The sequence below is a fragment of the Haliaeetus albicilla genome, chromosome 24, assembly GCF_947461875.1.
Source record: "Haliaeetus albicilla chromosome 24, bHalAlb1.1, whole genome shotgun sequence".
Taxonomy (NCBI): domain Eukaryota; kingdom Metazoa; phylum Chordata; class Aves; order Accipitriformes; family Accipitridae; genus Haliaeetus; species Haliaeetus albicilla.
In genome coordinates, this window is record NC_091506.1 from 17,146,117 (window position 1) to 17,168,027 (window position 21,911).

At 50.3% G+C, this 21,911-nt stretch overlaps 1 protein-coding gene across 1 annotated transcript; it reads right to left on the minus strand.

Moving 5' to 3' along the window:
- Window positions 1–5,814: 5,814 nt before the first annotated feature.
- RBM5 (RNA binding motif protein 5) lies at window positions 5,815–21,313 on the minus strand. Its single transcript, XM_069812376.1, has 24 exons — window positions 21,159–21,313; window positions 20,564–21,026; window positions 20,061–20,216; window positions 17,971–18,040; window positions 17,415–17,488; window positions 14,994–15,077; window positions 14,215–14,275; window positions 13,993–14,058; window positions 13,683–13,843; window positions 12,645–12,742; window positions 12,091–12,178; window positions 11,800–11,877; window positions 11,639–11,711; window positions 11,022–11,107; window positions 10,609–10,687; window positions 10,251–10,342; window positions 9,537–9,701; window positions 8,917–9,063; window positions 8,765–8,836; window positions 8,134–8,313; window positions 7,850–7,924; window positions 7,267–7,364; window positions 7,059–7,188; window positions 5,815–6,472 (listed from the first exon to the last, which is right to left on the minus strand). Exons 1-24 carry the CDS (start codon window positions 21,173–21,175, stop codon window positions 6,347–6,349), a joined length of 2,739 nt encoding a protein of 912 aa, XP_069668477.1. The 5' UTR covers window positions 21,176–21,313; the 3' UTR covers window positions 5,815–6,346.
- Window positions 21,314–21,911: the final 598 nt, after the last annotated feature.

Here is a 21,911-nt window from a genome sequence, read left to right on the forward strand (position 1 = left end):
ACGCACACGGGGCGACACTGGGAACAGCATCCGCTCCGCCGGCATGGCCAGGAGCGCTCCCCGTGCCGGGCCATCCCCCCCGCAAGGGTGAGCGATACCCAGTTAATTAGAGGAAGGGATGAATAATTCCTTTTTATAATGCAACGTTGCACGGCAGATGCCGTCTGCCTTGTCTCGGCGCGCCGCGCGCGGGAGCCCGCGTTATTCTGCTCTCAGCAGAGTTATTTATACACTGGGACATTTTTCAAAGCGTCGCTTTGATGGTCTTCCACCAGCTTAGAAAAAAAAGTAGTCCATCCCAAAATAACCCGAGTGAAAGTCACAGCTCTTCATTACGCACATCTTCAACCGGGGGGCTTGGAGAACAAAAACCCGTCACATTCCTCCCATCAAATCCGCCCTTTTCAAGTGCATTTCAAATGGGTTCAAACCACCACCACGGCGGCTAGACGAGTGCTAATGATGCTGCAGGCGCTTCCAACCCCGATTCGGGCCTGAGAGAGGGATGGAGCTGGGGGCAGGGAGTTTTAAGCAGCTTCCAGAGCCCACAAATGTTTTGAGGTGCCCAGGACAAGGTTGACCCCACGAGGACTGCAATGGGGGATGCTGTGGGAAATGCCATCTCTCTCTTGCCTGGCTTTTCCTGCTGCAGGAAGCAGTTTCTCCCCCAAAACCAGGCTTTGGAGGAGGGAAATAAGCACCAAATATTTTTTTCCAAAGAATTGGAGCAAAAAAACCCCAGCCCCCGTTTCCCCATCGCACCCACGCGCATGCACCCCTTGGGTCTGGTTGCTGTTAAAGGGGAAAAAAAAGGTGGTGTGGGGGTAAGAGACGTTAGTAGGTGGTGACAAATTCCTGCGAAAATGTTTCTGACATGAAGCCGTCTCCCATCCAAGCTCCCTCCCAGCGGAGATGGCGAGCGGCTCCCCCCACTCCCACGCCTGGCAAAGGGCCCGAGCTGCTCACCCCCTTCTGCCTGCTGGGAGCTGTGGGGCCGGGAGCCAGCGGGTGCCCCAGAGAGCAGGACGGGGGGCTTGGGCTTCCCGCCTTGCCCAGGCTCCAGCGTGTGCTGTGTTGTCTCTGTGGCCAGCCTGGCCCTCCGAAACCCTCTCCCCCACGCTGGGTGAGGGGCCCCAGGTGTTTTGGTGGGGGTGCCCTGAGCCAGACCAGGCACCATCTGCACCCACACCACCCGTTGCCAGCGCCATGGGACCCCCAGCAATGCGCAGCATCCCATGGCAGCTAGCCACCCTGCTGTCAATCATGCTCTGCTTGTCAATCATGCTCTGTCAATCACACGCCCCGATTCCCTTCACCAGCCCCTGTAGGAAGAGTACTAAGGGGCATGGGGACCCCTCGGAGCACAAGGTGTGCACTGCGTCCTGGGAAAGAGGGAAACTGAGGCAGCCCGGGGCACACGCCAACCTCCCCAGGCATAAAATGCCCTTGGGGGCTCAGCTTGCCTTCCAGATCCCCAGGGCTGTGCCTGCATCAAGCTCGACACTAGCTTGCCCAGCTGCCTGCAGCCCCCCGGCCCCGGCAGCCAGCCCCCTCACCCTCTCCCCCAGAGGCTCGGCTCCACCGCCTGCGGCTCTGTGCGGCAGCCAGCGCCCAGCCAGCGCCAGCCCAGCGTGCCGCGGCTCCAGGGCTGCTGGCACTGCCTGGCAGGTGATCGACGGCTCGCTGCCGGCGGCGGCAGGGAAGACTCTCTGCCAGGGAAACCATTTCTTTACCCTCCAAATCCTCCTGTTTCAGCATTTCTGCAAGGCCGGAGCATCTCCCCTGGGAAAGCTTGGCGCTGGAAGATGCCCAAGTGCCCAGGAGAGGGTGAGTTGTCCATGCCCGGTGCTCAGCATGGCAGAGCCCCGGGGGCCAGTGTGCAGCCTGGCACCCAGCCGGCTGCCTGGCAGGGGGATAACCACGCTGGGTGCAGCCACAGGTCCCAGGCCGTGGGATTCCAGCCTCCATCTGCTTTTGGTTTCTTCCGACAGCACCAGGACCCCCCCCGCTTCACCCCCCGGGGCTGCAAATTGGGTCCACGTTGCTGCAGATGGCGAGTCAATTAAAACCATCTTTTTTTCCACCCCAGCAGGGAAACCTGGACCACGCTGTTCCCAAGCCTTGGTCAAAACAGCATCCGGGTGGAGCGGCCAAGGAATAAGGGACACACCTCCCCTTCCTCACCCACACTGGTCCCATGGGGCTGGCTGGGGAGAGTGGCCAGGGTGACACGGCCACCCGTCCAGGGCCACAGGGACTCCGTGCCACAGGGCAGGAAGGGGTGCTAGCACTGCCCAGCGCAGGATGCCATCACCCCCAGGGGAAGGGAGGGGGGGGCAGCCCTTTGTCTGTGCACCCCCCCACCTCAGCTGCCCTCCTCTTGCCCCTGGAATATCCCCCCAGCAAACAGGCAGGGTGCTGGGGGGGCCGCAGTGGTACCTGCTATGCACCAGCAGGATGCTGCACTGTGGCCCTGCCTGTCCTCCCCATGGCTGACGCTAGAGCCCTGGGCCACAGCTCTCCCCAGCACCCATCCTGCCAGGCATGGCAGGCTTTTTGGCAGGGGGGGATCACAGGAGGGCCAACCTAATCCACACCAAGCCCTGGAGCCGAGCCGAGCCGAGCTCCTGTGGGCACCCCAAGCACGTGTTGCTGCATCGAGCACTCCAGGCCAGTCCCCTCACACCTCAGGTCTCTGGCAGCCCTGACCAGCAGCGCAGGGATGTTTTCCTGCCTGCAGGCAGCGTTTTGGCAACCGCACGAGCTGCCAAGTGGGCAAGCAAGGCACGCCTGGGGCTGGCCGCGCAGAGTGCTGAGCTCCGTCATGGTTTGGCGAGTCCAGCGATTAACAAATACTCAGGAGAGAGGCTGTTCACACTAACGACTTGGCCAGTTTCCTTGCCTCAATTAGCACGCAGGAGCTTGCAATGCTCAGAGGGCCTCCTGGAAAGCCAGGGCATAGCAGGCCTGGGAGTTTTAATATTAATAATGCTGAAAGCTAGCCAGAAAAGTCCCAAACCTTAAAACCAGACCGACAGCAATCTTTAATTCTGCGTATTATAGGTGCTGGAAGGAGCTACAGCCTGGTTGGTGCCAAGGTCCTGGAGGTCACCCTGCAGCTGGTCCCACGCTGCAGCCCTGCCCTCATCCTGCTGCCTTCTAGGAAAGGGCACAGGGTCCCTTTGGGTGCTCCCCTCACGCCCCAGCCCAGGGTCTCCACGTGCGCTAGGGCTTGGAGACCTATCATCCACAGAGGACAGACCCTGTTGCTGCTTAGCAATAGGGAAATCGCAGCACAGGATCACAGTGCAGCTCTGCCTGTCCAGGGACTGCTCCGCATCTCCTCCTACCAGCGTTCTGCTCCAAAAACCTCTCTCCGGCACCCTGCTACCCTCTGCATCCCTGCTAGGGCCTGCACGAGGCATTTCGGCCATGGGCCAGCACACTCCTGGGACAACCTGCATCAGGATCAGGCCATCAGGAGAAGCAGCTCCCCTGGCCCCAAGGAAGCTTGGCTGCTCAGCCCCAGCGGGACAGGTGCCCAAGGGAGCTCCCCTCTGCTCAGGGGGGGTTGTGCCTTATCACCGTGCACTTCTGGGGCTGGCCCCATCCCACAGCTACTCCCCCCGCCGCCCCCAGAGGTCAGTCCCTGGGGAGGCAGGAACACCATGTCCTTCTGAAGGCAGTGGGCCACGGCGCATTCAGTCACGAACAGCCGCGTTGCGCTGCCTAAATTGGAGGCGCGGGTGCTGGCAGGCACTGGTGCCTCCATGTCCTGCTCCAGCGCCTGGCACGGGGGCTAGAGGGCATGCCTGGCAGTAGGGGGGCTGCATGCCCCCCACCCCACTGCTTCTCCCTTTCTCCAGGTGCCCAGCAGCAGTACCTTCTCCCAAGAAGGGTGGCTTTGACCCATCCACCATGTGGGGTGGGCTGCAACCCCAGGACCCCCATTAAAGCCTTTCCCCAGGAGGCAGCCCTGCTTTGGGCACCCCCTCCAGCAGTTGTCCCCACAAGCAGACAGCGGAGGAACCTGTGCTTCCACAGCATGCTCCTGGCTCTGCACCGCAGCCCTTCTGCTGGAGGTACCAGCTGGGGCTGGCTCAGCGCCCTGCACTGGGGCAGCGCTTTGCTGCAGCAAAGAGGTAGCGAGCCTGCAAGGAGCCGGCCGGAGCCAGGAGAAGGCTGTGCTATGCCCACCACAGACAAGCCCCCCCCCTCTTGCCTGGGGCATCACCCCTCATCAGGAGAATGCGCTACGAAGGGGATCGATGGACTGGGAAGAAGCTGAGCTGCAGAAATGCACTTTATCGACCCATTGAGCCCACCTGCTGGGAAACAAACCCCATCATTTACAGCCCAGAGCAGCAAAGCACTTTGCTGTGTCGCCAGCTTGGACATAGAGGGAGATGGGGGGGGCTGCCGCAGGGCACAGGGGTCCCCGCTGCAGTGCGCCAGCCCTGTCACTCCCTACCGTCACCCTGTGGGGAAACTGAGGCAGAGAGCTGGCACTCTCGGGTTGTTTTGACCCACCCAGCTTCCTCTGCAGACCCAAAGTAGGGATGCCGCATCCCGGGACCCAGCCCTGCGCCCACTCTTCCCCCGAACCTGGCACAGCGACTTCGGCTCCTGCTGCTCACAACGAGTCCAGGGGGGCTGCACCCGTTTCTGGGGCCGGACCCGCAGCGGTGCTGAGGAAGCCTCGCACGGCGGCAACTCGCATGTGAACGGTGCGTGACAGCCGGGCACGCCCGCCACCTGGTGGCACGGCCCGGGCGGCACAGCCGGCCCCGGGGACACGGGGAGGGACCCCATCCCCTCTCCGGTCCCCCAGCACCGGTCCTCCAGCACCGGTCCTCCACCCGCAGCAGTCCCGCACGCCAGGCTGCGGCGCCCAAGGCGGGAGTGCAGGGTTTGGGGATGGAGGGTTTCCCAGCCTCGGGCTCACTCTTGAGCCGGACATCCCCGCAAAATGAGGCGGCAGCCAGCCCGTGCCACAAGGCACAGAGGCGGATTCGGCAGCAAGCAAAGCGGGATTCACCCTACCCCCTGAAAGGCAGCCACAAGGAGCTGGCCTCAACCCAGGGAACGGCCTTCCATAAGAAGGGGTGGTAGAGCTGCTCTTGCTCCATCCTAAACCATGCCGGTGCCCACCTGGGCAGTGCTGGCCTGGCTACTCCACGGGGAAAGACTGCTCAGGGCTCGGCTTCCCTGGGGAGGCGGAGCAAGCCCCACAGCCACAGGCATCAGCAAAGGCAGAGAGGTCAGGGCTGAGCCCTTCTCTGCTCATCTTGGCTCTTGGGAAGAGGACACAAGGGTGACAGCCAAGACACAAGCACAGGCAGAAGAGAAACACAGACATTAACCGAACAGTGAGGAGGTGGTTCGCCAGCACCCAGCCTCCAGCAGCTCTGTGGGACGCCAGAGGCAAGGCTAGGCAGAGCACAGAAACCCTGTACCAGGCTCAGACCTCTCCCCAGGGGTGCCACACAGGCCGGCCACCCTTCCCTTCAGCCCACCACTCAACAGACGACCAGATGATAACACCCAGGGCTCCTGAGGAGGAGCTGCAAGCTGCAGAAGACATTTCTGCTGGTCCTCTCCGGCTACTGTAGCTACAGCACAAAGGGATACAAGGAGGTCTGGTCCTCCACCAGCCAGCGTCCACACTGAAGTTGTGAGAAAGACACTCGGACCAAGGCACAGCTCAGTGTACGGATGAAAGGAAGGGGGTGAGCGGAGCGCTGCGTCGAGGAGAGAGACTCCAGGATGAAGTCTCATCAAGGAAGAAGCAGAACCACAGAAAGGACAAGTAGCACTGGCAACTTATTCTTCATTCACCCACCGAGAAACAGAAATAGGATCATTTTTGGATGTATTTCTTTTGGAAATGAGCCAAACTGGCAACTAGAATCAAAGTCTTCAAAAAGTCTATACAAAGATGTATCATACAAAATGTACAGGAAAGTTCTCCAAAAAAAACCAGACAGACAATACAACAAAAGGAGAGCAGAGACGGTGTGAAACCACAGCTAACAGGTCCTGCCCCTGCTCTGGAGGGCAGGAGCGGCATCTGGACAACACGCTCCAAACACAAAATACATTACACTATATACAAGACCGTATAAAGATCAGCATCCCCTTTGGTCTAACCAGGAGCTCTCCAGCATGAAGTTGGGGCAGTTCGAACAATCTGCTCATGGAAGTGTTACATGCTGAGAGGGGAAAAAAAAGTCCAAGGGAATGAAATGGTCAACTCTAAACCATAACCAGAAAACAGCCAGGCCACCAAGGGTACAGAGTTTAACAGTCAATTCTGGCTAACAAGTGCTTTGTGGGCCAGAGCGCGTTACTCCATCTCCGTGAAGCGAGCGAACATGGCTTTCCGCACTGCGTCTTTGTACGAATCTGCAGTGGAGACACCGTAAGAGCTGCCCTTGGCTCCCAAGCCAGCTCCTCTCATTCGTACTTGGGCCTGCAAGGGAAGAGAGACACACTTCAGCTCTGCAGCGAGAGGCCACAGCACCACTCAAGACACCGTAGAAAAACTCATCAGTCCAGCCAGCTTCTCAACCTCCCCTGGGGATACCACACAGTCATAAACACTGACATCAAGAGATCAAGACTGCACACATCATTCCACGCTTGCTGGCTTCACACCGCTCTGACCCTACCCCAACAGTAGCCGAAATAAAAGTGCACAGAACACAGTTCCCAGCAGCATAACCCAGAGCACAGACAAACCCAGGAAAGCTAACAGCTGGGGGGAGGGGAGCCCACCCTAAGCAGCACTGGGGCATGCAGCTCGAGTCCAGGCCCACTGCCACACCACCTCAGAAGCGGACTTCTGAAGGAAGGAAGCACAGCCCTACTTGTCCGAGTCCCAGCTCTGCCCCAGCTCTAGCATCTGACACGACAAACAGGAGCAGCAGCTAATGTGAGCAGAGGCAGCTTTGCTGTAGACGGCAGTTTCTTCTACAAGAGATCTTCCCAGTGAGTGCTTCTGGATAAAAAACCAGAACGCACCAAACCTCACCAAGGAAGCATCCATCACTACGTACCTCAATGGGTGCTGTGATGCCCTGACATTTTCTTCCCAAGCCTGAACCTTCCCTCCAGCCCATGGCCTGCAGCATCTTGTTGCCTATATTACTGTTGTCAAGGCCATCTTTGGTGGGCTGCTCGTAATTACTGCAGGAAGAAGAGATGAGTTAACCTAATTGCTCATTGTGCATTGAAGCAATTGCTGAGGAGCTTTTGGATACTTACACTGTGCCAGCGTCATACACCTTCTTGCGCTTTGGCTCAGGGGGCTCTGGGATGCCGTACTTCTCCCGCCTCTCAGCTGCTCTGTCTCTGTATTTCATCTGCATGAGGTAACCAGATTTAGTACTGATTAAAGACACTTTTGTTCATTTTTGAGCTATGGAATTAAGCTAAACACCTGCTATTACAGAAAGCTGTCCACTACAGCCTGCTAAAACATGGCTTGACTACCACCACAGGAAGGAGAACCTCAAAACTCCAGTCCCTGGAGCACATCAGAACCTCCACTGGGGTTGGAAGCACCAAGCCCCAACACCTGCTGATTAGCTGTTTATTGCCACTCGAATGTTTCTGGTCCCAGTCTGGCAGCCCTGAGCTGGAGGTGGAAGGACCCTCCCCTGCTAAGCAGTAGCTGTGGGATATGGAACACTTCTCTCCATGTAACAGGACAGCTCTGAACCTTGACCCAAGAAGGCGTTGGCTTACAAGGATTATCTCGAGTGACGTGTGTCAGGATAAGGAGAGCTCAACATATCATCTGTGCAGGTTTTCCATTAGCTACTCATCTGCTCAGCTCAACACTGACCTCTCTCTCACGCAGCTCCAAGGCTTCAAGTTCCTGCTCTGAAAGCTTTGATCTCCTATAGATATCCATGTTTTGCTGAAACAAGAAGAGATTCACATTAACAACATGAAACGCACAACAGCTCTTTTTACCTAAGTAGCTTATTTTGGGGAGAGCAACAATCCACCTGCAACTATTTTTGCTTTAAGAGGAACAGTCTTCCTAAGAGCAACACGCATCACGGCTTTGGTTTACACACTGAATTATGGCAACCAAGTACCTTCCTGACAGCATAGTGCAACTACCTTGTGCAAGTCAGACAGCTGCTGGTGCCGAATCAGAGCATCTTTGTTTGGGAACTGCCTTCTACACAGCAGACAAGCCATCTTCTTCCAGTCAGTCAACTTCTCTTCCTCATTCTCCATTCTTTCCAGTAAGTCCTCATCGTTGTCGCTATCGCCACTGTAGGCAGCCACAAGGCCACGCTGGAAAGGAAGGACAGTGTTAAGGGAGTGCAAGTGTCACCACAGTTCAGAGGAGAGCCCAGGAAGGGAACACAGAGGCTGTAGATGGGTTTATGGCACAGGAAGGGCATCACACTCTCATTACTAAGGATGAAATGCAACTCAAAAGCACCACACATTACAGTGGCTGCAAGGACTTCGCTCCCACTAGCCAAACAAAAATTTGAGTACAGTGTTTTTAGAAACCTCAAAACCTCAGTTAAGCTGTTGAGGCTAGAAGCAATCACAGCTTTTCTCAGTGTATTTCAGTTACCCAGCCTACTGCACTTGCACCAGACCACTGTAACCACCAAAACCTTTTACAGAGGATGCCATGGGAATCCAGGTTGGAAAGCAAGTATCTGCTAGACCTCCTTCAAAGTGCTTTACCAGTAACTTTTGGGAATACCTCTGTAAGGTATCTCACACTCACCTTCAGTGGATTTTCATCGTCCCCATTTTTCATCACCTCTGGCAAGATCTGCTGTCTCTCAGACAAAGCTCCCTGGATGAGACAAGAAGGCCATGAGCACCGAGCTCTCTGCCATACCACACCCCGCTGCACACTATTGCCAGCACCTTCACCTTTTTCTCAAAGAGGGCAAAGCCTGCATCTGCAGCTGCTGACTCTTTCCGTTCCTCCTCCCTGGTGCTCAGCGGCTGGAAGCTGTTCTTGAAGTTCTCTTTCTGCTTGTTCAAACTCTTTGCCCAGCGCTCCATGTCTTTAGCAATCTGAAATGCAGAGTGGTTTGCTCAGACAGCTCCCCTCACAGTTATCAATCTCCTATGACACAGACTCAATCTTGCATACAGTTGCCAGAACAAGTCAACCCACTACCCTTTATTTTTAAATCATAGGACACTGGATGTAGTGCAGCTGTTTCCCTGTATACAGTGTTCAAAGATACCGCAGCTTGTTTGCTTTACTGTATGAACCCTTCTTATCAATCTAATCCTCTAAATGATGGCTCAGTTATACTCCCACTGGTCCTGGCATGATTCCATATGTGTTCCTCCTATGCAGAGCTTATTTCTGCACTGAAGCCTTGCCAACTCCACCTCTTCTCAGTGCTCTACAATGTCTGCAAATTGCAGGCATGCACCCCATTGAATAACCTAGGATTGCCTTTGTCATGAAAAAGGAGAACTATTATACCATTTCACAGAAGGCTTTAGCCCAGTTACAATCCCATTTTGCCTTTTACCTGTTGAGCTGTTTTACTCTTAGGCTTCTCTTTCTTCTCCTTCACTTCTTTGGTGGTGGTTGTGGTAGCTGTTTGCTGGTATGTGATACCTTCCGCAGCAGGCATGTAGGTCTCCTTTTCGCCATCCCAGTAAAGGTACTGCTGGGTTAAGGCATTGTAGTAATACTGCCAGAGAAAGAGAGTCAGACATTAAACACCTCATACAAGCTAAGCATCCAAGGGAGAACCCAAGCAAGCTTTCTGATTCAGACTACCACATCAAATGGGAAGGCATTTTGCAGAGTCCAAACAAGTTCTGCAGACTCCACAAAGGAGTCAAAACGCATGAAGTGGCTGAAGCCTCTGTCTCTAAACACAGGCATTCTGCCCAACAGCACTACGGAGAACCTTTTGCCTCTCCCCAGAGACAACCCACCAAAGCCCAGAGCAGAGTGCACTTTGCTGGGCACTCTGCAACAAAATAGCTCAATTACAGTGTCTGTGACAAGTGCTAATCCTATATGGGCCAAACTGTGAGAAAAATAAAGGAAAGGAGAGAAAAATGGAGGGCTACACCAGACCAAAGTCAAGTCCCAGCCCTAGGCAATCTGCTGAGAGTTATCTGCTACATTCGGTATTTTGTGCACTTCAGAAAGTTAATTTCACTCATATGATGAGAGATAGGGAACTAATGGACCTTAACAGTTAAGACAGGTAGGAAGAAAACTTGTTTACCTGGGAATTAGGATCATAGTAGAGCCCTGTTACAGGATCGTAGTAATATCCTGAAGATTCATCATATTGGTAGGTGGAAGTGTCAGGGACAGCTGTAAAAAAATTAGTGTGGGACATGGTCATTCCAGTCAAATTCAGACAGGTATCTTTCTACATTTCAGGTAAAATTCTGAAATTATTAGCAGCCATGACAGCAGACATGCCTGTAAAGGGCTCATAATCACCCGTGCATAATACACTCTCCAGGGACACCTTCACCACTGACATACAGTGATAGAGCACTCAGCCAAAGCCAAGTCTCTCCCTTGGTATACAGCGACAAGATATTTGTCCCCAAGAGCAACTCCCAATGGCTTACCGTACTTGGTTCCAGGGACTACGCCAGTCGGGGGAGCCGTTTGTGCCTGAGTGCTAGTGGTAGGTGGTGCTGATTGTGTCTGAAAAAAATCCCAAACCAGGAACATCAATTAGAAAATCTGTCACCAAGGCGTAAGAAAACAAGGACAGCAAGCCAAGCATGAACAGCCCACACCACGCATAAAACAGCTAGCTCCTCTTCACCAGTACACTTAGCACTCGCCTTTAACAAAGAACAAAACTATCACAGTAAAGAAATGGCAGATGACTTACAACCACAAGCACTGTGACTAACCCGTGGACACTCAGCAGCTTTGCTGTACCACCCACTTTAAAGAGCACAGGCCACAGCTAAGCCAGGTATCCCACATAACCCTGGCATTGAAATCAAGGGGTAATTAGCACTGTAATTACCGGAGAGTCAGGTGAGTTTGTCTGTTGATTATATAACTGAGGACTCTGGGACACAACTGCAGCTGTGGTGGTAGTGACCGGAGCTCCTGCCAACAAAGAGCAATAATGGATAAGCCAACTAATTTGTAACACAGTACTTCATCTTTGGGCTAAAATTACTTTGTTTACAGTTTCAGCTCCTAATTCCAGCTCCAGCAGCCAAACAAGGCAATAAACGTTCAGAAGTAGACAGATACACAGTGGGTATTTTCTACCCAGACAAGGAATAGTTTCCTTTTCAGGAGGAAATATTCTGCTCCCAAAGTCAGTGATTCCTGGCCTCTGAGAGGTGCTAGCACTATAGATTTGTCTAAAGCTGCTCACACAGTTCTCATGAGTTCTAGGCTTTTGTCAATAGTCTGAAACAGAGGCTGCTCTCTCATCTTGCAGACTAGAGGTCCCACTTGAATGGATTTGTTATGGTTCTCTAGTAACACGTACTCATTCAGACATCCCGAGAGCAAAATGAGCCAAGTCTCCTTTTACCCAGCAAACGAACATAAAGGCTAAGGTAAAATACCACTATTGCAAAATTATCATTACAAACAACAGCATCTCCCACATGTCAGAAGTACTACCTGATATGGTAGCTGTGTCTGTGTCCAACACTCCTCCTTGATTTTGGTAGTACTGCTGATAATCCTGGGAGTACTGTGAAGGGAAATGAATGACAATGCAAGATGAGCAGATGCCCACATTACAACCACCTACCAGTTAGAGCACAACCTCCAGTACTAACCTGAGCATACTGTGTGTAGCCATCCTGTCCTGACTGGAGGTAGCTGTAGTCAAGGGTGCTGCCTTCTCCAGTCTGTGGCTGAAATTCAAGCAGGTAATTTTTGTCAGGGACAGATAAGTTACTGCATTTAAGAATTTCAACACTGCTTAGGCTCCAGCCTAACTGTCAGAGCAGATCTGTCACAGCAGCTTTGGTCAGTTCAACCAAGCAAGTGGGCAGCAGTGAAATAATATGCGCTATGTTTTCATCTTCAGGAAAGCACGACTAAGAGCAACAGCCTCCAAATCATACCTGAGTGGATGACCACTGAGCTGCAGCAATGGCGGTACTTGCCACGGAAAAGGCGCTGACTCTGTTACCATCCGGGAGAAGCAAGTCTCTGTAACCACAAAAATCATGCATCTGAGTAAATATTGCTTTTTTTCTGAACTGTCTCCCTAGGCAAGGAAGTTGAGTCTGCCCTTACACGTGGATTTCTTGGCAGTTACAAAACATTCTGATTGTAATGAATGAGCCAAAGCACTGTTTGGCAAGTAAAGGAACTTTAGGTTCATTGTTATGCAGTCAATAACAAGTCACTAGGTCTCCAAGGAAACTAGCATACTGTGTACACAAGCAGTTACGATGTTATCTTCAGAGGACTGGAAATAGGGGTGGTAGGAAACACTGCTTTCACTCTCCTCATGCACAGTGAAGAGCAGGATGCATGCAACAACACCGAAGGGAAGCAAAACTTTGGAGTGACAGTAATCTTAATAAACGTCTGGGTGACAACAATAAATCTCTAATATAAATGCGGGGGCGGGGGAGATAAAAAATAATAATCAACTGCTATCGTAACTCACTTTCTGGCACTCTTTGCAAAGTCAACACCAATTGTTTTGCCATCAATTTTTAATGGTGGCTGAAGACTTTGTAAAATCTGCAGCAGTTGAGAAGCATCCTACAACAAGAAATACTCATTATTATGAAATGCAGGTTACTGAGGAGGATTCAGAAGTTCCCAGAGCTCCAGCTTTTCACATACAGCCACTGAAAGTAGCTAAAGCTGTAAGAACACCTACATCTCCTCATACTATATGCACGGAGAAGAGCACAATGCAACCAATCACAGCCCACGTGCAAATAGTGCAGGTTTCCCTGGGCCACTGAGTATCAAACATCTTCTAAAATCTTAGCTTTATCAAGCAAATATTTGCCCCAAATTACTCCAAAATGGCGGTCAGCAGAGACTGAGATCAGGCACCTGTTTTCATCCAACTGTTCCACTCTGCCTAAAGTAGGTCCAAACAGATCACGTTGCTGATTGAGTTCGGTATATGCAGGAACAGAGATTTCACCACCCTTCAAGGACCCTGTCCCAGTTTTAACCTCCCTCACAGTTAAGAGGTTTTCCTTGTACCTCACTGCAATTTCCCATGTTTCAATTTATGGCTGTTGCCTACTGTACTATCCCTGTGTAGCCTCGAGAACAGTATGTCTCTGCTGTCCCTACACCCTCCCACTGGATGCTGCAGAGAGCAGCAAGATCCCTCTCCTCCCCCTTCTCAAGGTGGAAGAAGCCAAATTCCGTGCACCTTCTCCCACATTATATGCCCCAGCCCTTAACTTTTGTGATCAAAATACAACCCCAGACCACTACTTTTGCAATTCAAGCACGAAGAACAGCACTCTGCTACAAAAATAGCTTTCCGATGTGCTCCAACATCCTACCACCTTCTTTCCAAACTGCAGCTGATAATGAAAGGCTTTGACACACTGAGTGTCAACTAACCCTTGGTGACCTGAGACGGTCCTTCAGACAGCTCAAAGGCTCTAAACGCTTCAGCTACAGAAGCACATTAAAAAGCTGTTTCTCTCCAGCACATCAGTAAGGCCCTCACCATGGCAGAAGACAGCTGCACAAACGCAAAGCCTCTATTTTGCTGAGTCTGCTTGTCTTTGATAAGACGAATATTATTGACTGCCAGTGATGCATACGGAGACAAGGCAGTCATGATGGATTCCACTACTGTGTGAGGAGCAATGTTTCGGAGAATGATGGCTGAGGAGAAAAGAAAGTATGACATTAGCTGTGCACATAACAGCTTTCCAGAGTACTTCAAGTTCTTCAGTGGGCAGTCTGAGGTACAGGAACGATTTTAGTACTTGTGTTTACATTTCACATTATACAATAAGTCAAAGATAACTTACTATCACAGTAATAATCCACAGACTGAACGGCTTCTGCTGCTCCAGGTGGTACCTCCTGTTCTGAATCTTCATAGGAACAGGAAAAATATCTGAGTTACAATACGGGTCATTCACTCAAACTCAGCATTTCACAAGCCAGCCTAGGACCCACAGTAAACTTTTCTACAAAAGACAGAAAGTTTCCCACAAAATCAAATGCAGCCAGAGATCAACGTAACGTACCGAATTTGTCCGCTCCACAGCGGAAGCATTTTAGCCTCCTTCTGAAGTTGTAAAGGCAGCACTATGAGGAACAAGAGAAGCCCAGTAAGAATTCGGGTAATTTTTTAACAATGCTGGCATTTGCAAAAACTAGACATTCAAAGTAACACAACAAAGCTAAATCCACCAGAATAATCAAGAACAGCAAAAGCCACCCTTGTCTGTACCACAGCTGCTTTTCAGAACATTCCAGCTACTTTTTCCCTAGTCCTCCTGAATTATTTAGTTATTTTAACTGTATGGTTTTCAGTTTACAATCCCAGGCATAGTAACTACTTTAAAAAGCACAATGCTAAAATGAAAACACAGGCTGGAAAACAAGTTATCTTTACAGGCAAAAAGCGTAGTTAAAGCCCAAGAAAACAGCCTGGTCTTCACCTTACTAAATCATCTCCACTTGGGGGGCGGTGTGTGTGTGTGTCAAACAAAGAGCACAGAGCAGTATGTAGCAGATCACCAGCAAGTCAACATTAGATTGCTCATCACTTAACGACTTCATATTCTAGTATAGCTCACTGCCCAATTTCTGTGTCTTCTGGGGCAACACCTCTGTCACTCTGTCTACTTTACCACCAGAGCTACAAAACCTCTTAATTCCTGCGTCTTACTTATTCCTATGATGTTATACAGGCCAGCAGTACAAGTGGATCTGAATCGTGTATCACTTTGTTCAAACCACTGAGCTGGTGAAGAGCGCTGAAGCAAAGACAAACTCCCTCTGGTAAAAACATGCACTATACCTTGTTGCAAAGCCAGTCCTCAAATTTAGGCCTGGGGTTGCTGTAGTGCATCGCAATCTGCTTCCCTTGAATCACCAGCTTTTTCTGCAAAAAAAGTGGTTTCAATTATTCCTGTATCGAGGCACATATGTCCATTTTCCCATGGCAGAGCACCCTTCGGAGGAATCAGTGCTCCTGAATTAAATGGACAACATATGGGGAGGATGTGGAGGACAACCACCGCCACCTACACCCTGCCCATCCAATCCTGCAGAGAGGAGGACGAGGGCAGTAAGAGAATGGGATGTGGAGCAAAGATAAACGGAATCAGGGAGTGTTGAAAAAGCTGGCAAACACTAAACGCTGACATGGAACCACAAAGTGTCTCGAAGGAGACAAAGTCCTAACCTGCTGTGTTCAGGACTAACACATTTTTTGGAGTCTCTTTGCCCCCACATTTCTATTCACTTCTGGTATAGCACTGAGCGACTTTTTAAACATGTCCTTAGGTGACTGCTTCGCTTCTTCCCCTACTCCAAATACCCCAGACCTCTTAACAACCACATTTGGATTACTTTTCCAAGTACTTTCTTCAGAAATGTCCCTTTGAAAATACAGTAATTCCTCCCAAAGGGACCCTGCTTAGACTTCTTGGAGGCTGGATTACAAGTGCCATCAACTGAAATGTAACTCAGAATAGTCTCCTTTGACTAATGCATCAGTTCAATTGGAAGCCTGCACGAGAGGGTTGTGTTCTTCATTCAGGCAGGAGCTCTCCAAAATGAGTAACTAGACTGCAAGTAAGCTTCTCCAGGGGTAGGAAAAGTTCATAATGCTTTCAGCATGTCCTCTCACTCTGAGTTTAGAGGAGTTAGGAATTTACATCTATTTAAGAAGCCTTGACTCTCAGCCTCACACTTTGCGAAGTGTGGGTATGCAGAATGCCCTTTCAAAATATGGCCATCACACACTTTAGTCAAACAGGTGGAAGTATGACTGTGGAAGCACGTATTAGAGGCCAAACCCCAGACATTTTAATAGAAGAGCTATTTTTTATAGCAGGTTGGCTTACTGCAGAGGTACCACAGAAGTGCCAGGACCGGTGGCTTTTCTGATAACAGGGTCTGACATAGATCTAGCACGTAGCATGAACAAGGCTCTCACATTCTGCACAACTAAATAGGGCAAAGCCATTTCTCCTACCGGCAGGAGGGAGGGTTGGAGGGCCCAGCACTCACTGGATATGCACACACAGAAACAAAGCTGCTGGCATAGTTGCAATACATCATTCTTTCATCTAACAGTCAGCAACCGGGCTGCTGGGGAGATTCTATGTTTTCCCTACTACTAGGGTGGCTGGTTACCGGAGTGAATTTGAGTATCTTTCAATAAATTATGCATCAGTACAGCTTTGTATATATTAAAATTATCTCATTTCTGAAAATATGCTCAGCACTAATTCGATATAAGTCTTCCCACTGTATCCACCAACCCTACTGAGCAGCATGTCAGGAAAACAAAATTTGAACGCTGCTCTCTGGCTGGGGAAATCACCCATTATATGGGACACGCGAAACCCTATTGCAGCATAAGGCACACAACAACTTCCATCTGCTGGAACTAACCACCTATGAATCCCATTACGGTGCCATTTCTTTACGCATAACACCAACAGAGCAGAATAGCATTCCTCATGCTGCCCAGGGACCTTCACATCAAATACTTGGTTGGAAAAAAAATAAATCCCTTGATACACTTTGCTCACTTTGAGAGTATTTTTAAGTTCTGTTGTTGAAACAGATTATGAATAGTCAAAAAGGAGCAAAAGCAAGTGAAACTGTTTGCAGTGCAACAGGAAAAATCTCATTGGAAAAGAAATTAGAGGACTCATCACATTTTGGCTCCTTATCAAGCCATACTCCAAAGCCAAAATACACAGCATAACATATGTGAGACCCCACTCTACCAAATGTAGTTGGAATAAAGATGCTTTTCCTCTAGAAGAGCCAGTTCTCCCTCTTTAACTGGGGGAACACACTATTGCCATGAACTGACACTTCTCTTTCAGGATTAATACCAATGTAATGCAGAGATTTGGTGCTTTCTCTGGCAACAGAGAAGGAAACACCAGGTGGAAATAAGTTAGGAATTTCTAAGGACTACCTGCTAAACCTTCATGAGCCAATTAAATCGAAACCAAGTCATTTACAACAATGGCAAGTTTTACCAGGGAGTGCTCAAAATAGCCAATTTTCTCTTCTAATTTTACCTGATATTTTGCCCTACTGTTACAAATTTTAATATATACAAAGCTTTTAGTCTTTTAAATCACTGTTATGGAACAAACCACTCCTTCCACCTTTTTTTTTTCCCTTTTTTTTTTTTAAACTGTACAGACTTGTTCCATTTTCAGGAATATCTAGACTTGGTGAGTGAAGCAACCTGATTGGCTTCCATCCAGCTGGTAGCATCTTGAAAGTGATAAAACTCCACGAAGGCGAAACCACGGCTTACACCTAGAGACAGCATTCAGATATAGACGGGATACTTGTGTTAGTCAGTTCCTTTAAAACAGGTGAATCTCTCTCCAACTGCTTCATTACTTCATGACAAAGCAGCTTTACAAATGCGACGTCAACTGCTGGGATCTGCTCGTTATTTTGCCATGGCAAGGAACCAAGCTCCCTTAACTGGCTACATTTCACTCGATTTGAATCCATGTTTAAAGGTAACCATGCAACAGACTACAAACTATTAAATGGGTTTATACTAGTATTACTTACCAATACCTGTTAACAAAAACCCCTGTAGACAGACTTCTTTTAACATGTTGACCAGCTATCTAAAAGTCTTCCAAAAAGCCACATTCCTTAGCCATGGCAAACCTTTTTTTTTTTTTTTTTTATTGCATGTGCTTGCAGTTTGGGGACAATTCTGGATACTCTTTTGGGCTGGGGAAGAGGAAGGTGATGTCAAAAACTGGATTAAGAGCTCTCACCTGTCTTTCTTTTCATCAGCCTCACGTCTGCAGGCTGAGGACCTTCAAAGGACTCAATAAGCTCGCGAATCTGCGTGAGATTTTAATCAGACAGTTAAATTTTCACATCTTGGCAGACAGCTAGTACAGTCACAAAAGCAACCTACCTTACAGTACATGGAAGAGGTACACAGAAATACAACGTTCTCAACACTATCTCAAGAGAAAAAGAAAACCTTTACAGAGAACCCAACAGGAGACTGACAAGCACCAGAGAACCCACACAGTCTTTTGCTATGCTAAACCAACTGTCACCTTCACTTGGGCCACAGAATCATCCAGAATCTGAATCCCTACGATCTTGTGTGCCAAGGTTATTTGTGCAAGATTTGGCAAATACTGTGCTTGCTCCCAAGTTTTTATAAAGAACACTGCTAGCATCCCTCTCCCTGCATATCTAAATAGCTCTGGCTCCTAACAAAGGAAAACAAGACGACTATACTATGAGGCTCCATGATGTATGTATTCTTAAGTCTCACGCTACAGTACTCATGCTCTAACAGTTCCCTTTCTGTTTTCAGGAGATTAGATTTGTGAAGAAAGTATCATCACAGAAAAAGCTGAAGAGACATCAGTTCTTCAGCCATAACTAAGCTGCTTAAGTTGTGGCACAGGCTATATAAATTACCGTGGAGAGGCATGTAGGAAAAAGAAACACTTTAACTAGTTTTTTAATGTCAGACCAGAAGACAAAAGGAGGTTCTTCAGCAGCTCTTACAGAATTCAAACTACATTACATACAACAGGGCTGCTCAGCAGACTCAAAACTGATCTAAAGCTGCCTGTTTACATGCTGACTGGAACAGACATCTCCAGTGCAAGTAGCTTTTTTTCAGTAAAAAGGTGGAAAAAGCTGGAAAAGTACATACACAGTCCTAAGTGTCACAGTAATGTTAATAAAACAACTTGTAGTTCCAAGATGCATCATCCATGCTCTAAAGATGAGTCCAGTATTAAACTTTCCCATAAATTATGCTGCAGTGATTTGCACAACTGTAGAGCTACAACATTAATAACTCAGCAAAAACTGTTCTGAAGTGTTCTGTGTAATGTCTGACTAGGTTGTCTCATTTGGATGCGGGAGCCTACACTTTATCAAGCACTTACGAAAATATTAGACCAGCACACGAAGACTAAAAAGAACACTCAGTATTAGGAGGGTAGTGAATAATCAAGAGAAGGCAAAAAAAAAAATTCCACTGCAGATATGGTGCAAAAAGGATTCTCCATGTTAGCAATAAATGCACAAAGATCTCAGAGGCAGAGTCTGCCTGAAAACAAACTGGAATAGCTCGGCTTTTACAGGGTTCCCCCTCACCCCTCAGATTAACACTTGTGGGCTTGTATCTTGGTAATCAAAATAATCCAGCAAGGAAGAAAAAAATTTAAAAATAATAAAAAAAAAGAAAGCTCAAGGCTGATCACCTTCAACATCTTTCTATTTAAGAAGTTAGATAACCATGTACCAAGCTCATTTGTACGTGCTCCGTCAGCTCCACAGCAGCCATTTTGTGACTTCCACAGCTGTACCCACACAAAGCAGCTTTGTGCAGAGCATACTCAGCTGAGGAGCTCGGTGTCTGTGTTTAACCCCACCAGTCAGAACTTCTGGCCCCAATAAAGACCTGGAAAAATTCAAGTAAGTACCTCCTCTCTGTCTCTCTCCCCCTCCCCTCTTGGGGTGCAGGGGGTGGGGCAGGTGGGGGAGAAGAAGAAAAAAATCTGCCCCTTCCTTCCAATACAGAAAGGAGCAGGTAGTTTAAAATCCACTCTTAGGGAAAACATCCAAACATGCATGAAAAAAGACCATTCACAGATTATTCCCTTTGAAAGAAACTGGTTAACATTCAACTGACCTCTGTTACTTAACAGTCGACAATTTAAAGCCTTTTAGGATTCAAAATGGCAGCGTGAGCAACACGGTGGAGAGGGGGCCACCATGATGCAGCTTTCAACAAAATGGCAGCAGCGACTACCACACAGACCTGCGAACACAAAGCCACAGACTTCCCAAAGTGCAAGAAAAGCAAACTCCCTCCCTGGCTACTTACATCGTTCTCTGTAACCGTGATGGGAAGGCCACGTAACATGATGGTTTTACTTTCTTTCTCATCGTTAATGTCGTTCCTGTAGTCATGCTCTCCATAGTCGCCATCGGAATGGTATCCATCTTCTGATTTGTCACTGTTCCTGCGCTCCCGTTCCCTCTGAGAAGCCAGTGCCCAGAATTAACCACCGCAATTTCTAGCGGTGTGCCCCCGCAATACCATAAAAACAAACCGTAACCAAAACACCAACTCCCCATACGACCATCTTAGGTTTGGTCCTGACGGCCGCAGGCAGAACACCAAGCTCAACCCCCCCCTCTTTGCCTTAGCGAACCGCCAGGATTCCAATCCTGGCACCGGGGACAGGGCTCTCCGGCCCTAGGAGGGCTCGTACCGGGACCCCAGGCTGGGGCGAGGCCACCAGCAGCTGCCCTGGCCCCATCCCTCCCCCCGGGACGGCAAGAGCTGCCCCGTGCTGTACCGTTCAAGGGTCTGGCCCGGCTCACCTCAGGGCTATCATAATCGCGGCTATCGTAGTCTCTGTCATAGTCTCGGCTGTCGTAGTCTCGGCTGTCGCGACTATCGTAGTCTCGGCAATCCCGGCTGTCGTAGTCCCGGCAATCGTAGTCTCGGCTGTCACGGCTGTCGTAGTCCCGGCAATCACGGCTGTCGTAGTCCCGGCAGTCCCGGCTGTCGCGACTGTCGTAGTCCCGGCAGTCCCGGCTGTCGCGACTGTCGTAGTCCCGGCTATCGTAGTCCCGGCAGTCTCGGCTATCACGGCTATCATAGTCTCGGCTGTCGTAGTCGCGGCTATCGTAGTCGCGGTAATCATCGTAGCGGTCACCGCGGCGCTCCTCACTGGACCTCTTATAGTCAGAGTCCCTGCGCCGGCTCCGTGACTCCCGCTCATCACGGTCCTCCCTCTCCACGATGGAGCCGTAGCGGCCGCTCCGCTCCGTCCTGCTCACGCTGCGGGGCACACGGGGCCGAGCTCAGGAAGAGAAGAGCTCGCAGCGACCCCCACCATCGCCCACCCCGCGGGGCCGACCGCCCCCTCCCCTCTCCCCCTCCCTCCTCTCCCTCCCACCCACCCACGCTCACCGCTTGTCCGAGCCCATGACGCTGTCCACGATCCGCAAGCACTCAGCGCAGCGCTAACCGCCACCCCGGGGCTCCGAACACACGCACGCAACCCCTCACTCCCTCGCCACAAAATGGCGCCGAGGTGACTGGCCGTCTTCTACCCAGGAGGCACCGCGCCCGCCGCCTGGAAGTTTCCAGGCGGTGCGCAAGCGCAGCGGCGGAAGCCAGCCGCGGGGCACGCTGGGAGTTGTAGTGCGGGGCGTGCGGCCCCTCAGCCGCCCTGGGTGGGAGTGGGTCTCCTGGCTGGGTTTCTCCCCACTTCCCCGTGCCTTCCTGTGGACCGCAGGATCACGGGAGGGTCTGGGTTGGAAGGGACCTGCAAAGATCATCCAGTCCACCCCCCCCGACATGGGCAGGGACACCTTCCACTAGACCAGGTTGCTCAAAGCCCCGTCCAACCTGGCCTGCAACACTGCCAGGGATGGGGCATCCACAGCCTCTCTGGGCAACCTGTTCCAGTGCCTCGCCACCCTCATCACAAGACATTTCTTCCCTATGTCCATTTTAAACGTACGCTCTTTCTGTTTAAAACCATTGCCCCTTGCCCTGTCACTACAGGCCCTGATAATAAACCATCTCTTACAAGCCCCTTTTATTTATTGAAAGGCCACAGCAAGGTCTCTCCGGAGCCTTCTCTTCTCCAGGCTGAACAACCTCAACTCCTCTAGCCTGTCAAGATATTAAATAGTACTAGTCCCAGTATGGACCCCT

Bases quoted from the DNA above. Each gene is read 5' to 3' on its own strand.
- RBM5 (XM_069812376.1), bottom strand. The intron at 9,064-9,536 runs GTAAAAGGCAAA...TCTGCATTTCAG, and splicing joins AGAGTAAAACAGCTCAACAG to ATTGCTAAAGACATGGAGCG. The intron at 7,925-8,133 runs GTAGTTGCACTA...TTCTTGTTTCAG, and splicing joins AGCTGTCTGACTTGCACAAG to CAAAACATGGATATCTATAG.